Source organism: Hemitrygon akajei, chromosome 4, assembly GCF_048418815.1.
Source record: "Hemitrygon akajei chromosome 4, sHemAka1.3, whole genome shotgun sequence".
Taxonomy (NCBI): domain Eukaryota; kingdom Metazoa; phylum Chordata; class Chondrichthyes; order Myliobatiformes; family Dasyatidae; genus Hemitrygon; species Hemitrygon akajei.
Genome location: NC_133127.1, coordinates 166,831,851 through 166,845,245, shown reverse-complemented (window position 1 = coordinate 166,845,245; position 13,395 = coordinate 166,831,851). Strand labels below are relative to the sequence as shown.

At 37.0% G+C, this 13,395-nt stretch overlaps 1 protein-coding gene across 4 annotated transcripts in view; it reads right to left on the bottom strand.

Annotated features, from left to right (window-relative positions):
- The window catches only part of nbeaa (neurobeachin a), a 772,475-nt gene that overhangs the window by 124,889 nt on the left and 634,191 nt on the right, over positions 1-13,395 (bottom strand). For all 4 annotated transcript variants that reach the window (XM_073043888.1, XM_073043887.1, XM_073043884.1 and 1 more), the window contains 2 exons: positions 10,088-10,203; positions 7,136-7,248 (listed from right to left, as the gene is read on the bottom strand). In XM_073043888.1, the coding sequence (XP_072899989.1) occupies positions 7,136-7,248; positions 10,088-10,203 (229 nt within the window). The remainder of the gene's footprint in view (positions 1-7,135; positions 7,249-10,087; positions 10,204-13,395) is intronic.

Sequence of the window (13,395 nt, the reverse complement as noted above, 5' to 3'; positions counted from 1 at the left end):
TTAGATAGAGCTCTCAAAGATACCAGAGTAAAGGGATATGGGGAGAAGGCATGAACGGGGTACTGATTGTGGATGATCAGCCATTATCATATTGAATGGCGGTGCTGGCTCGAAGGGCCAAACGGCCTACTCCTGCACCTGTTGTTTATTGTCTTACAGTCTAAGAGAGTGAAAAGCACTTGGGTCTCAGTATAGATAATAACAGGTATTTTCATTACATCTCAATAGACAACATGTAGGAATTGTTGCATGTAGCTCCTATCCCAGTGTGTAATATGGTAGATGAAACTAACATTCCTTTTCATCTTCACAAACAAGAGAAAATCTGCACATGCTGGAAATCCAAGCAACACATACAAAATGCTAGAGGAACTCGACAGGGCAGGCAGCTTCTATGGGAAAGAGTACCGTTGACGTTTCAGGTTGAGACCCTTCAGCAGGATTGGGAAAAAAAAGATGAGCAGTTGAGTTAAAAGGTGGGGGGAGGGGAGGGAAAGAGATGAAACCAGGAGGAGGAGGGGTGAAGTAAAAAGCTGGGAAGTTGATTGGTAAAAGAGATACAGGGCTGGAGAAGGGGTGTCTGATAGGAGAGGCCGTGGAAGAAAGAAAAGATGGGGGAGGAGCACCAGAGAGAGGCGAGGGCAGGCAAGGAGATAAGGTGAGAGAGGGAAAGGGGGATGGGGAATGGTGAAGTGGGGGGGCCATTACCGCAAGTTCGAGAAATTGATGTTCATGCCTTCAGGTTGGAGGCTACCCAGATAAAATATAAGGTGGTGTTCCTCCAACCTGAGTGTGGCCTCCTCTATCCATGGAGGAGGCCATGGATAAACATATCGGAATGGGAATGAGAAGTGGAATTAAAATGGAAGATCCTGCTTTTTCTGGTGGAAGGAACATAGGTGCTTGGTGAAGCGGTCTCCCAATCTTCGTTGGGTCTCACCAACATACAGGAGGCCGCACCAGGAGCACTGGACACAGTATATGACCCCCCACAGACTCACAGGTGAAGTGTCGCCTCACTTAGAAGGACTGTTTAGGGCCCTGAATGGTAGTGAGGAAGGAGGTGTAGGGAAGGTATAGCATTTGTTCTGCTTGCAACGTTAAGTGCCAGGAGGGAGCTAGTGACCATACAGTCTGTGAAGCTGCTGCTATTTTATTAAAGTGACACATTTCATGCAATGTTGTACACTTCAGTTCAGGTGGTAGAACTGTCCTCTGTACACTCAAAGTGGGGAAGGTATCCTGCTGAGAACACTTTGTGTAGAAATTTGTGTTGCTCTGAACTTTCAATTTAGTTCCCAAGTGTGCTGCCTCTACTTTCTCAGAAGGCTAAAAAAATATGGAATATCCCTGTCAACATTTTCCAATTATTTTTATTGGGGCACCAGAGAAAGTATTCTATTAGGATGCATCATGGCTTGCTATGACAAGTACTCTGTCTGTGACTGCTGTTATGATCCCAGCCCCCTCCTTATTGAGAATCGCAAGATCGCTATTAATTCGGGTCTTGGACCCAGGAAATGAGAGAGAATCCTCAAGGTTTTGGAATGTGTCCTGGCCCCTCAGCAAGACAAAGCAATGGATTTGGCCATTGTTTCTTGGAGACACCTTTGTGGATTGCGATCCTATACTACGTGCCAGCTCTCAGGGCAACGTGGGCTGGGCTACGGGGAGAGATTGCATCATCCCAACCTGATTGACATCTGAGACCCCGTGAGTCCAGATGAAAAGAGGGGCTGTAGAGACAGCCCCTCAGACACACCAGAAGAGACGCTAGCGATCCCGTATAGCGGGCAGCCATTTGAAGGAAGCCACGTGTGTTCGGTTCCCAGGCCTGGGAGCTGGTGGCTGATACCACAGAAACGAGTTTCTGTAACTAACAACGGGGAACCAACTCCCCCGACACATTGGATTGGCCTCATCAAAAGACCCGGGCAAGTTTCTCTTATCACAAATCTCTCTCTCTCTCTCTCTCCAACAAGTGAAAACCCAGCGGTCCCCAAAGGCTAAAGCCTGCATGAACTTGAGAGACCTTTATATTTCCATCGGACAATATTTTTACCCCTAGACAAAATGATAGAGCTATTTCTTATGATGATTATTACTATACCAGCGCTTTAGATTGAGTATTGACGACGTATATTATCTGAATGTTTGTATTAACCTTATTTTTGTGCCCCTTTATAAATAAAAACTTTTAAAAATAGTACCATCAGACTTCAATGGACCTCTCTATCTTTGCTGGTAAGTGACCCAGTTACGGGGTTCGTAACACTGCACAAAACTGTGGAGAGTTGAGAACATGCAAGGGTAAGCACATTCCCCTCAAAGGACCCTGTCTATGCTTCTTGCTGCCTCAGTAAAGCAGACAGCTCAGCCTGTACATTCTCTCTTTTCCCCTCACCCTCAGGTAGTAGATAAAAAGCATGAAAGCATGTACCAGCAGATTGTACCTCTCTATTATGAGATAGTTAAGTAGATCACTAGTACAATAAGATGGACTCTTTACCTCACCATCTATAGTAAGTCATCATGATCTTGCACCTTATTATTACCGGCACTGCATTTTCTCTGCAGCTGTTACACTTTATTCTGCATTCTATTGTTGTTTTACTGCCTCAATGCACCGTGTAATAATTTGACCTCTATGAACAGTATGCAAGACAAGCTTTTCACTGTTCCTCGGTATATGTGGCAATAATTAACTAAATCCAATTCCAAGTGGAATGCTTACCGATCCCATGTGTATGATCAATTTACTTCTCCTGAAATTCATCTAATGAAAACTATAAAATCATAGTTATAGAGCCATTCAATACAGAAACTTCAGCCCACTGCATCCGTGCCACCCTTTTTTGCCAGCATTAGGAACATATCCTCTATGCCTTGCCTTTTTAAATACTTCTTCAACTCAGTGATTATATTTGAATCAATATCCTGCTCTGACATCATATTTCAGATAACAACCACTCCCGTATAAAAACCTTACCACCCAGATCTTCTCTAAAACTCCTTTCTCTCACCTTAAACCTATGTGCTCGTTTTTGAAACCAGTACCGAAGAGAAAATGATTCTTTTATTTGTTCTACCTATTCCTCTCATAATCTAATATACTCTTATCGGATCATCCCTCAGCCTCCATTGCGCCAGAGAAAACATGCCCAGCCTCTCCGATCTCTCCCCATAACTAAAGTCCTCCTCCCAAAAAAACTCAAATCATATTAGTAAGACAAGACTCCCTCTATAAAAAAAAACATGTTGACTATCCCTAATCTGTCCCTGCCTTTCCAAATGTACATAAATCCTAACTCAAGAATTTTCTTCAGTGATTTCTCTGTGGCTGATATAAGGCTGATGAGAGTGATAGGTGCCTCTGATACAGTGCTAGCGGGAGTGGTGGAAACAGATACAATAGTGGCACTTAAGAGACCCTTAGGCACGTGAATATGCAGAAAATTAGAGATCATGGATCATATACAGATTGAAGAGATTTAGTTTAATTTAGCAACTATCATGGGCTGAAAAGCCTTTGCTGTTCTATATTCTATGTAAGGTTTAGGAAACTGTGAAAAAGTAGGTGAAAACTTAAACAGGGAATCAGAAGAGATAAAATAGGCTATGAAGTGTCCCTGGTGAGTAGGATGGAGAAGAATCTCAAGGTATTGTACACAATCATTACAAACAAGAGGGTAAATAGGAAGAGGATAGGACAATTTAAGGATAAAGATATGAATTTATGCCTGGAGCCAGAGGAAATGGTTGAGGTACTAAACAAGTGCTTCACATTGATGCACACCAATCAGAAACACAAAGAGGAGACTGAGATCAAGGAGGACTATGTTGATATTCTAAGGCAAATTGATATAAAGAATGAGGAGGTGCTTGACCTCTTGAAAAACATTAAGGTGAATGGAATCTGAAAAACATTAAGGGCTTGATGGAATCTGTCCCATTATTGACAGATTGACAGAGGCAAGAGGGGAGAATGCTGGGCCTTGATAGGGATCTCCGTCTCCCCACAGGTGAGGCCCAGAGGACGAGAGAACAGCCAATTTAGTTCTGCTGTTTAAAAACAATAATAGTGATAAACCTGGACCCTGGACATTAAAGGGTAGTGAGCCTTACATTGATAGTAGGGAAATTATTAAAAAAGATTCTTACCAAGTACATGACTTTGTGTGGCAAAGATCATGTCTTACAAAATTCTTTGAACTTTTTGTGATGACAAAGGTGACTGACAAGGGGAAGGCAGTGGATGCTGTATACATGGGTTTTAGTAAAGCTTCAAACAAAGTCCCTCATGGTAGACTGGTCCAGAGGATTAAGGCCATGGAGATTTAGCAGACTGTTTTCAAAATTCGGTTAGCCATGGAAAACAAAGGGTAATGCTGGAGGTGTGTTCTTCTGTTTAGAGGTTTATGACCAGTGATATTCTTTATGAATTAATACTGGGACTTCTGTTTTAGATGAAGATATTGGTGTTGATGAGTAAGTTTGCTAAACATGGTGGATTCTGAATAGTAAGAAAGGTTATCAATGACTTAGCAGGATATTGACCAAATGGAAACGTGGTCAAGAAATGGCAGATAAAATTTACCCAGGATAAGTGTGAGGTGCACTTTGGGGGGCCAAATGTAGGAAGAATATATAGAGTAAATGTCAGGATACATTGGAACATTAACGTACAGAGGCACCTTGGAGTGCAAATCTATAGCCTCCTGAAAATGGCAACACAAGTAGACAGTGTGACAAAGAAGGAATATGGTATATTAGTCTTCAATGATTGTGGCATTGAAATGTCAGGAAGTTACATTGCAGATGTCTAAAACTTTGGTAAAGCCAGATTTGGCATACTGTGTATAGCTCTGATCACTGTGCTACAGGAAGCACATGCAGGTTTTTACATGGGTGCAGAACAAGTTCATCAGGATGTTGCCTGGGTTAGAGGATATTAGTTATATAGAAAGGTTGGACAAACTTAGATTATTTTCTCTGGAGTGTCAGAGGCTAAGAGTTGACCTGATAGAAGTATACAAAATTATGAGAGGCATAGACAGAATAGACAATCTAAGTAATTTTTTCCAGGATGGAAATATCATATTCTCAGGTGTAAAACTTTAAGGTGATAGGGGAAAGTTTAAATAATATTTACAAAGGCTTGTTTTTTCTTTCACATGGTAAGTTGTAGGTGTCTGAAACACGCTGCCAGTGAAATGGTGGAGGCTCATGTGATAGCAATGTTTACAAGGCATTTAGAAAGGCACATGTATAATCTTAATCTACATTAAGATATATGGACAAGCAGATAAGATTAGTCAAAATTAATTGGCACTGTCCCTATGGGTTGAAAGATCTGTTCCTGCGTTGTACTGTTCTACCTTCTATGGCAAAAGTCAGTTGAAATCAACTAGCAATTACCATGTAATTAGTTGATCACAATAGTTTAGGATTAGTGATTGAGGTGGACAGTTATGGTGGTAATCCTTCCTGGTCCTTAACCTGTGTTCAGCCAATTTCTTATGAGAAGTTGTAAGTGATCAAAAATCACTATGCTGGTAAAAGATAAGAATGGTAGGCTAAGGTTTCAATTGCACGTGCGTGATACCCCACTGAGTATTTGCCCACCATGCACATCATGGTTTGTATAATCTAGATACCATAGGTAGACATTTGCTACACATGTGCTATCACGATCACCAAGATGGTGTCTTTTGTATTCCACATTACAAACCTCTGCAAATGATGTGCAGAAAAATATGGAGCTATAACACTCTACAAATAGGTAATATTGATTCCATTCCACCACATATGCTATTGATTTTTGCCAATCAATGCCTTTATGCCTGGACATGAAAATTATACAGTTGCTGATTCACTTATGTTAAGCAAATTTCATATTGATACAGCCACCATCTATCATTATTAATTTTATTAGTCAAATGCTGAAAGCCCAATGTTCAGGAAGTGGATTAGAAAAATCTATTTGTGCCTGTTTTCAGGCTTTAACAGCACAAAATTGGATGGGAAATTGGATCAGGAAATTGAATGGGAAACTTCATGACACAACTCATTCTAATGCCAGTGTCATTTTCCTATCTAATTTTGATCATATGGTGATATCATCAAAACATGCTACATCTTTTGCATGCAAATGGCAGAAATTGGATCAAAAAGCTGAGATTATAGCATGTAACTAGTTTGCAACTAGTTCAGGAATTACATCATGGTGTGATTTAAAGTGACATTATCTATATATTTAATACAGCAATCCGCTGAGTTTTATTCAACTTAAAATGCCAGCTACCTGATGAGCAGAGCTTAATCACAGCTTCCTGCTGATCCCTGTTCTGATCATGTCACTTAGTCCCGGGCTCAGCTATTACACTATGCACTCTCTATCCCTTTTTGACTGCTTCAGGGATCAAGCCATGCACCACTGAAATCTTGCCTACTTCCCACCTGCATCAATGGTTTCCCTATATACAGTACCTCTCCATTTCTGCTAGTCTCTCATTATGTTGTCAACCCTCCTTAATAAACTCAACTACAGTGCATGGAGAGAATTTCTCCACATTGGTCAGCTCACCAAAGTAATTTCTGCTGCTAGCCTACAGAGTAACATGTGCAAATTGGGTTACTGACATCTCTTGAAGCATGCAGTTTATTCATCTTAAGTAAGGGTGCCCCAATTGAGCAAAAATTTTGATGGCTTCAGATTTTATAATAGTGCAAAATCAAGACACATTTAACATAGTTCTATTCATAAGCTGCCATGCTTATTTAGAAAAGGCCTCTAAAAGTTGGCTTTTGAATTAATACAAACAAAGGATATAATATTTCTGGCACAAATGTGCTCAATGGTATCAGCAAAATTAAAATAACCAGAGTAAGTTTCCCTCATCCAGTCAAAATGGACTGATTGCTTATGTTTTATTTAAAGCAATTCTACCCATATTTGCCAGTGTTATTTTGAAATTAGTCATGAAAAACATTCACAAGAGCTTTAGAGTTTAGGATCAACTTAATGAAATCCTTATGCCTTGGGTAATTTGAGGCAGAAATATAGAATCCCTTTCTACCCTACGGAGAAATGCTAAAGAAGCCTAGTTTCAGGACAAGCACTGTTGAAAGATACCTTTGAAAGGTCCCGGAAGTTGCCTGGTAGGGTCAAGTCCAGCTCTTCAGACTCATAGTTCGTAATAACCCAAGGAAACACTGGGTACTGGTTTAAATCATTGTATGTCCGTCCTAGCAAGGAAGAGAAAAAACCTTAGAAAACTGTAAAGAATGGTTGCTCACCAAAATCAAACATTTTAAAACATTATTTTTGTTGAACACTTTTTAAAAACTGTGTCATAAAATCAGTAGCAACACATACTTGCTCAGTGAACCAAAAGTTGCTTGAAATCTATCAGAAGGGGGAGAAAAATCATAAACTACTGTACAAGTACCTGTATTTAGTGAATGTATTCTCTTCAGAGCATTTCCTTGAATAGTTTGCTATAGGTCTACTACAGATTGAAGCACAGCTACAAACCACATGGGCCTGTTGGTTTTGCTGAGCATTCTTTGTGAACAAATAGCACTCATACTGTGTTGAGCTGAAAACTGAGAAATGACTGATCTATAGAGCTCTACCAATACCTTCATGCAACCTTCAGCAGACTTATATGATTATGGAAAATATTTCCTTACCTTTACAACAGTTACCATTTAGAATATAAGGTGATTGGTATATAACTGTATACTGACAGAAACCGAAGAGAAGTACAAATTTTTACAGATTTTTTTCTGTTTCAGCTGGTTTCTGGATCAAAAATCCAGTGCATGGGTGTTCTGAAATGCATGTCTGTGCAATGAGTTTGCAACAAAAGTACAAAAAATGAGACTGGCAACAAATTTTGCAATAATGTTATTGAACAGCTTTTGTATAATAGGTTTAGATGACCTTTATACATTTAGAACACTAAAAAGAAATTGCTGGTATGACAAAAATTAGAGCTGACATTGCCATCTATTACTTTTCTGCTATTTATTGATCTGCTAGTCAGAGGCTATTCTAAGGCTTGGTTTTTCTGAAATGTAACTTGTTGCCGACTGCATATAAAATAATATCCACAAAGAACTAATAGCTTCTGTGTTGTCAAGCATCAATTCAGAAGTGTCTAGCTATCATAAGGAGGTGTTATCACATTAAATCTCACATGGCAAACATGGAAAGTAAAAGCACCTTTGTTTCCTAATATTGTAAACATTTTACAGATTAACTAAAATGAGAACATATAAAAAAGGATAAATTATCAGAAGTATTTTAAAAAGATAATAAATTACATATTTAAAATCCATCATCCTTTGAAATATTTATGCAAGGGTGTTGAAGTTTGGATACAAAAAAGTATGTATATTTAGGGATAGAGACTTTGCCAGGGACCATATTTAGTGCACCATTAGAAAAGCATTTAGACTTGATGGTTCTGCATTTACGAATTAGACTATTGCATTTATAGATTGTGGACATTTTCAGACTTAAGATTTTTATATTCTGTGCTTGTCAATAGCCTGTTCCTTTTCTGTTTTGTTGTGCAAAAGGGTGGGGAGTGTTTGAGGGTTGATGCTCTGTTATGTTCTGTTAGTTTTTTGTCTGGGTACGGATTGTGTTTTGGGGAGGGTCAATGTTCCTATTCCATTTTGTGTGGTGGGAGGGAGGGTTTAGGGGTTGATGATCAGGACACTGTTCTTTTTTGTGCGGGGGGAGCAATGTTTCTCTCTGAACAACTTTCATGTCCTTTCTTTGTTTCATGGCTATCTGGAGAAGACAAATTTCAGAACTGTATATGGACACATGCTTTGATAATAAGTGAATCTTTGAACCTCTGAACTTCATACAATAAAGCACAACATGTTCAGAGTTTATTTCAGTAATATTAGTTCAATAGTAGTTAGGGATTTAGTTAATTACTTTTCCCCTTATTTGCTGCAAAAAGATACAGCATTCTCAGTGAAAGAATGCTGAATCACCAACAGTATCTTCAGGATTTGCATCATTAAATCAGGGTATGTGCTTAAAGCTTAACTTTCACAGAGCAATGACCACAAATGCTGTCCATAATTGTTTTCTCACCGTTAACAGAATAACATTGGAGTTTTAGGAGTATAAGTATACATGCAAAACTTCTATATTCATATAGATTAAAACTGATCCTATCATTCAATTAAGTTTAAATTTGTTTACCTTCTTGGATTTCAAGAAATATTTTTAATTCTACTTCTGCAATAAGACAAACAACTTGTAGACTAGAAGACATTGATGAAACACTGTGAATCAAACATATATTTAATGTACTTCAGCATAACATGTTTATAGTTGTTATTCCTCTGCTTGTCTGCTTCCCAATACTTAACAGACATTCTGTCATCTCCAGTTCATTAGGAAAGAATTTTTATGATTTTTTCCATGTAAGCAGATCAGGTTACATCTAATTAGATAGCAATAATAAGCACAGCACATGCTGCAACCAAACCTATACATAATTATTCAGTGTAAACTTCAATCACAAACATATCAAAAAATAAAATAGTGGAAAATGCATGCATTGTATGGAAACTCACAACATGTTCTGCCTTTGGTTTACCTTCTGATACAAAACAAATTCTCCTATTTTCATGTATATTTATGTTGCCTTCTATTAATCTGCCACAGCTCAAGATGTTATACTGAACAGAATGTTGTGCCATTCTTGAACTACTGTCTAGCTACTGCTGCCTTGAGTGACAAAGCACTAAAATTTCATTTTCTTGTTATTATTTCCAGACATACTCTGAAAATGGCTTGTAGACTCTAATAAAGCTTCAGTTTTAGACAAAGCTGTCAACAAAGAAATGGCAGAGTGAGGCCACAGAATAACCTTAGTAACAGTAACTGAATCTATAGTCACAATGCTAGGCTCTGTGCCTCCTGTTAAAAATTAATGGGATTGTTTCAGTATCCATCATGGCTCTATAGCAGACCCTGAGTGGATAAATGTAAACTATCAAGCCAAACCTTGATTAATAAACATGTAAAGAGGAGTCAATATCTGCAATGTACCTGCTACGGTGTTAAGGAACATCAAGTATTCAAAGTTTGAAATTTCCCGCCTTTGCCAGCGTTGTGTCATGTTGGATGATTTAAAAAGCTGACGAGGGCTGGCCAATGATATTCTCCTGTTAATTCCAAAAAATGAAAGGTTGTAATTGACTATACATATTTGATTTTATCCACAGTTATAATACCAATATGTACAAAAATGTTTTCATGTCATCTTATCTTTCGTACCAAAAAGACATCTGATAATTGCTCAGATTTGACATTACTTTTTATCATTTCCCTTTCATTCCTTTTACATACTAGCAACAGTGCCTTATTGAGAGACTAAAATTAGTCTTTCCTTCTCTTCACACATTTGTATCTGGACGTCCTTAAGCTTTTTAGAGAAAAGCATTAATATTTGCCATATATTTACTTCTTAAATCAATACAGGGCTGTTACAGCAAAGCTAACATCTAAACTGAGAAGTTGAAGTACACCCATTATATTCAAATATTTGAATTTGTCGTGGAAAATGAGATTATAAAGAAGTGTCACTGAACTCAATGAAAAAATCATGAAATGTATTGAAAGTTGCTAATCTGTTCAGTGTACTAATTCATAAGCCTTAAAGAGGATATTTGACAATTAATTTTAGAATTCTTTATTAATTTTTGAATAGTAATATTATGTAGGATTGAAATTACATTATCTGATAAATAGTTGATTTCTTCAGGTTAGTTGTGCCTTAAGAGATTCAAGAGAATTCACAAGATTTATTATTTAAAGGAAAATTGCCTGGCATCAGAGGCTCAGATCTTGATTGAATTTCATTCTCATGAGCTTTATGCTAGATTATTTCATAGAAATCATCCTAAAAGCCAATGTGATATAGCACGTTATCTAGCACTGTAAAAGAATTCTATTTTCAAAATGAATTAACATAATGACATAGCATCACAATTGATATAATATTATCATCATTAATTTCTGGGATGACTCATTTGAATCTAGATTATTAAATAGGTTTAGTGATAATAATTGGAAATAACTTGGTGATTCACAAAGTTTTAAAAATCAATATTGGTTTTGTTAACAAGTACAAAATGTCAGGACCCTATTGATTCATAACTACCACATCCATATCAGTTAAGATGCTGTGGGAATGTTTTCCCTGGAGAGGACATTGTGAAAAAGAAGACACAGTTTCAGATTAATGGGTTGTCCATTTAAAATGGGGAACGTTTCTCCCCTCAGTGATGAATCTTCGGAGTTCTCCATCCCAGGGAAATGTACTGACTGAGTCATTGAATATGTTCAAGGCTGAGATGGTTAAATTTTTTGGATTATAGAGGATTAAAAAGTTACAGGAATAAGGATTGGAATGGGGTGGGGATGGGAATTGAAGTTGAAGTCAATATCATATTAACCATGATCTTATTGAGAGTCAAAGCAGCCTGGAGGAAGTACATGGTCTCCTCTTGCTCTTATTTTTAATGTTTTTATATTTATTAAACCTGCAGGCTCTTTCTGACACCTAACTGGAAAGACTAGTTTTGGAATGAAAGTCCTAGATCATGCCAATTAAATAGTATTTTTTCTGCTGCATGCACAAGCACACTGAAGTAATTATTAAGATACCAGAACTATTTGACAATTTAATCAATAGTAAGTCCATCATTATAATTTGGTTAATTATTAGACCTGAAATATGTTCTGAAACCAATAAAAAACAACAGAAGGTCTTGCAGTTACTTAGTCTTGAAATAATGCATTTTATCTTAAAATTCTAACCCAGTTTATGTAAGGAAACACACTTGAAGAAATTATTTAAAGTTTAATCCAAATTTATTCCAACTATTTGCAAAGGTGCATTGACATCTTATGGGAGATAGAGTGAATCACAATTACTTTGATCAGCTTGTTAATCATAATAGCTATTAGGTTATAGCCATGTGAATACTTAAGCATGGTGCATTTGGTAAACAAACTTTGCTTACACTTCAATTAAACCAATCAACTGCTAAAATGTCCTAGCACAAGGTTAAATACTAAAATCATTGCTGGCAGTAAACAAAAGAAAATTTAAAACATGAGTTCCGCATATATTTGAAGAATTCCATTTCTTAATACTTTGAATTTTTGAGTAAAAGGGTAATAGTTAGAGAATATTAATTGAATATTCATCAGAATAGCCATTCTAAATATGGGCAGTTCATTCAGATCGGCATTTTTTTTGTTTTGAACTGGGCATCCATGTTGAATTATTGAAGCAACAACTTGCAGACAATAGTCAGCTTTTAAAGACAAAAAAAACAAGTTAAAGGCATATTAAAATTATGAATTTTCATCCAAGTAAAAACAAGATGAAAACATTTATCTTGCATAATGAATAATATTCCCAATTGTCCTTAGTTGATAATGATAAGAAGAACCAGCATTTTGTAATAGTGGACAACATATGCAAAATTACTTAAAAATCAACAAAACATGTTATGTCTTGCAGCTAAACCACTGATGGGCATGCATCTCAAAGGATGCTTAAAACACATAATAAATACACATATAACATCTAATGCCTGCATACTAGTAATAAATATACATCCATGTTCAAAACAAATTTGTTTCTAAATATAAATTTTGAAAAGAAATCTTCAATTTTATGGTCAAATATCTGCTTTTGATGATAACATCGCAAATATACCACTACTTTTGTGCATTTTAAATCTAATTCATGATTCAGGGCTATGGCATGGCTGGCAAGGTAAGAATATGTTTCCCACACCTCATTGCCTCTGAACAAAGTGGTTTGCTTAGCTATTTCAGTGGACCTTTAAGACTCATCTTCGCTGCTACAGGTCTGAAGTCACATGTAGGTGAGATTATTGATGAAGGGCAAATTTTCTCCCCTCGAGGACATCAGTGAACCACATGAAAATTTATGACAAAATTTATACTTTTGTGGTTAGAAATAGTAGTTGTTTTGCTTTAAATCCAGACTTTTTACTGAATTTAAATATCATAGCATTCTTTGGTGTGATGTGAACTCTGGGTTCCTAGTCCAGTAGCTTTAATTGCTGCCACCACACCTCATTCAACCCATACTATTATCTTATGTAAAATAGTGTAAAGAAGAGAGAATTTAATATTATATAAACTGTATAGGTACTGATTATAGATTTTGAAGACTGCTACCTAAATAAGAGATCAATGTAAAGAACCAGTGTAAATCAAAGATTTGCTTTAATGAGTACTAAAACTTTTTGCTTGATCCCAATGGTGATATAGCATATGGGGTTTCACCTTGGTTGTTTGTCCTAAATACACAA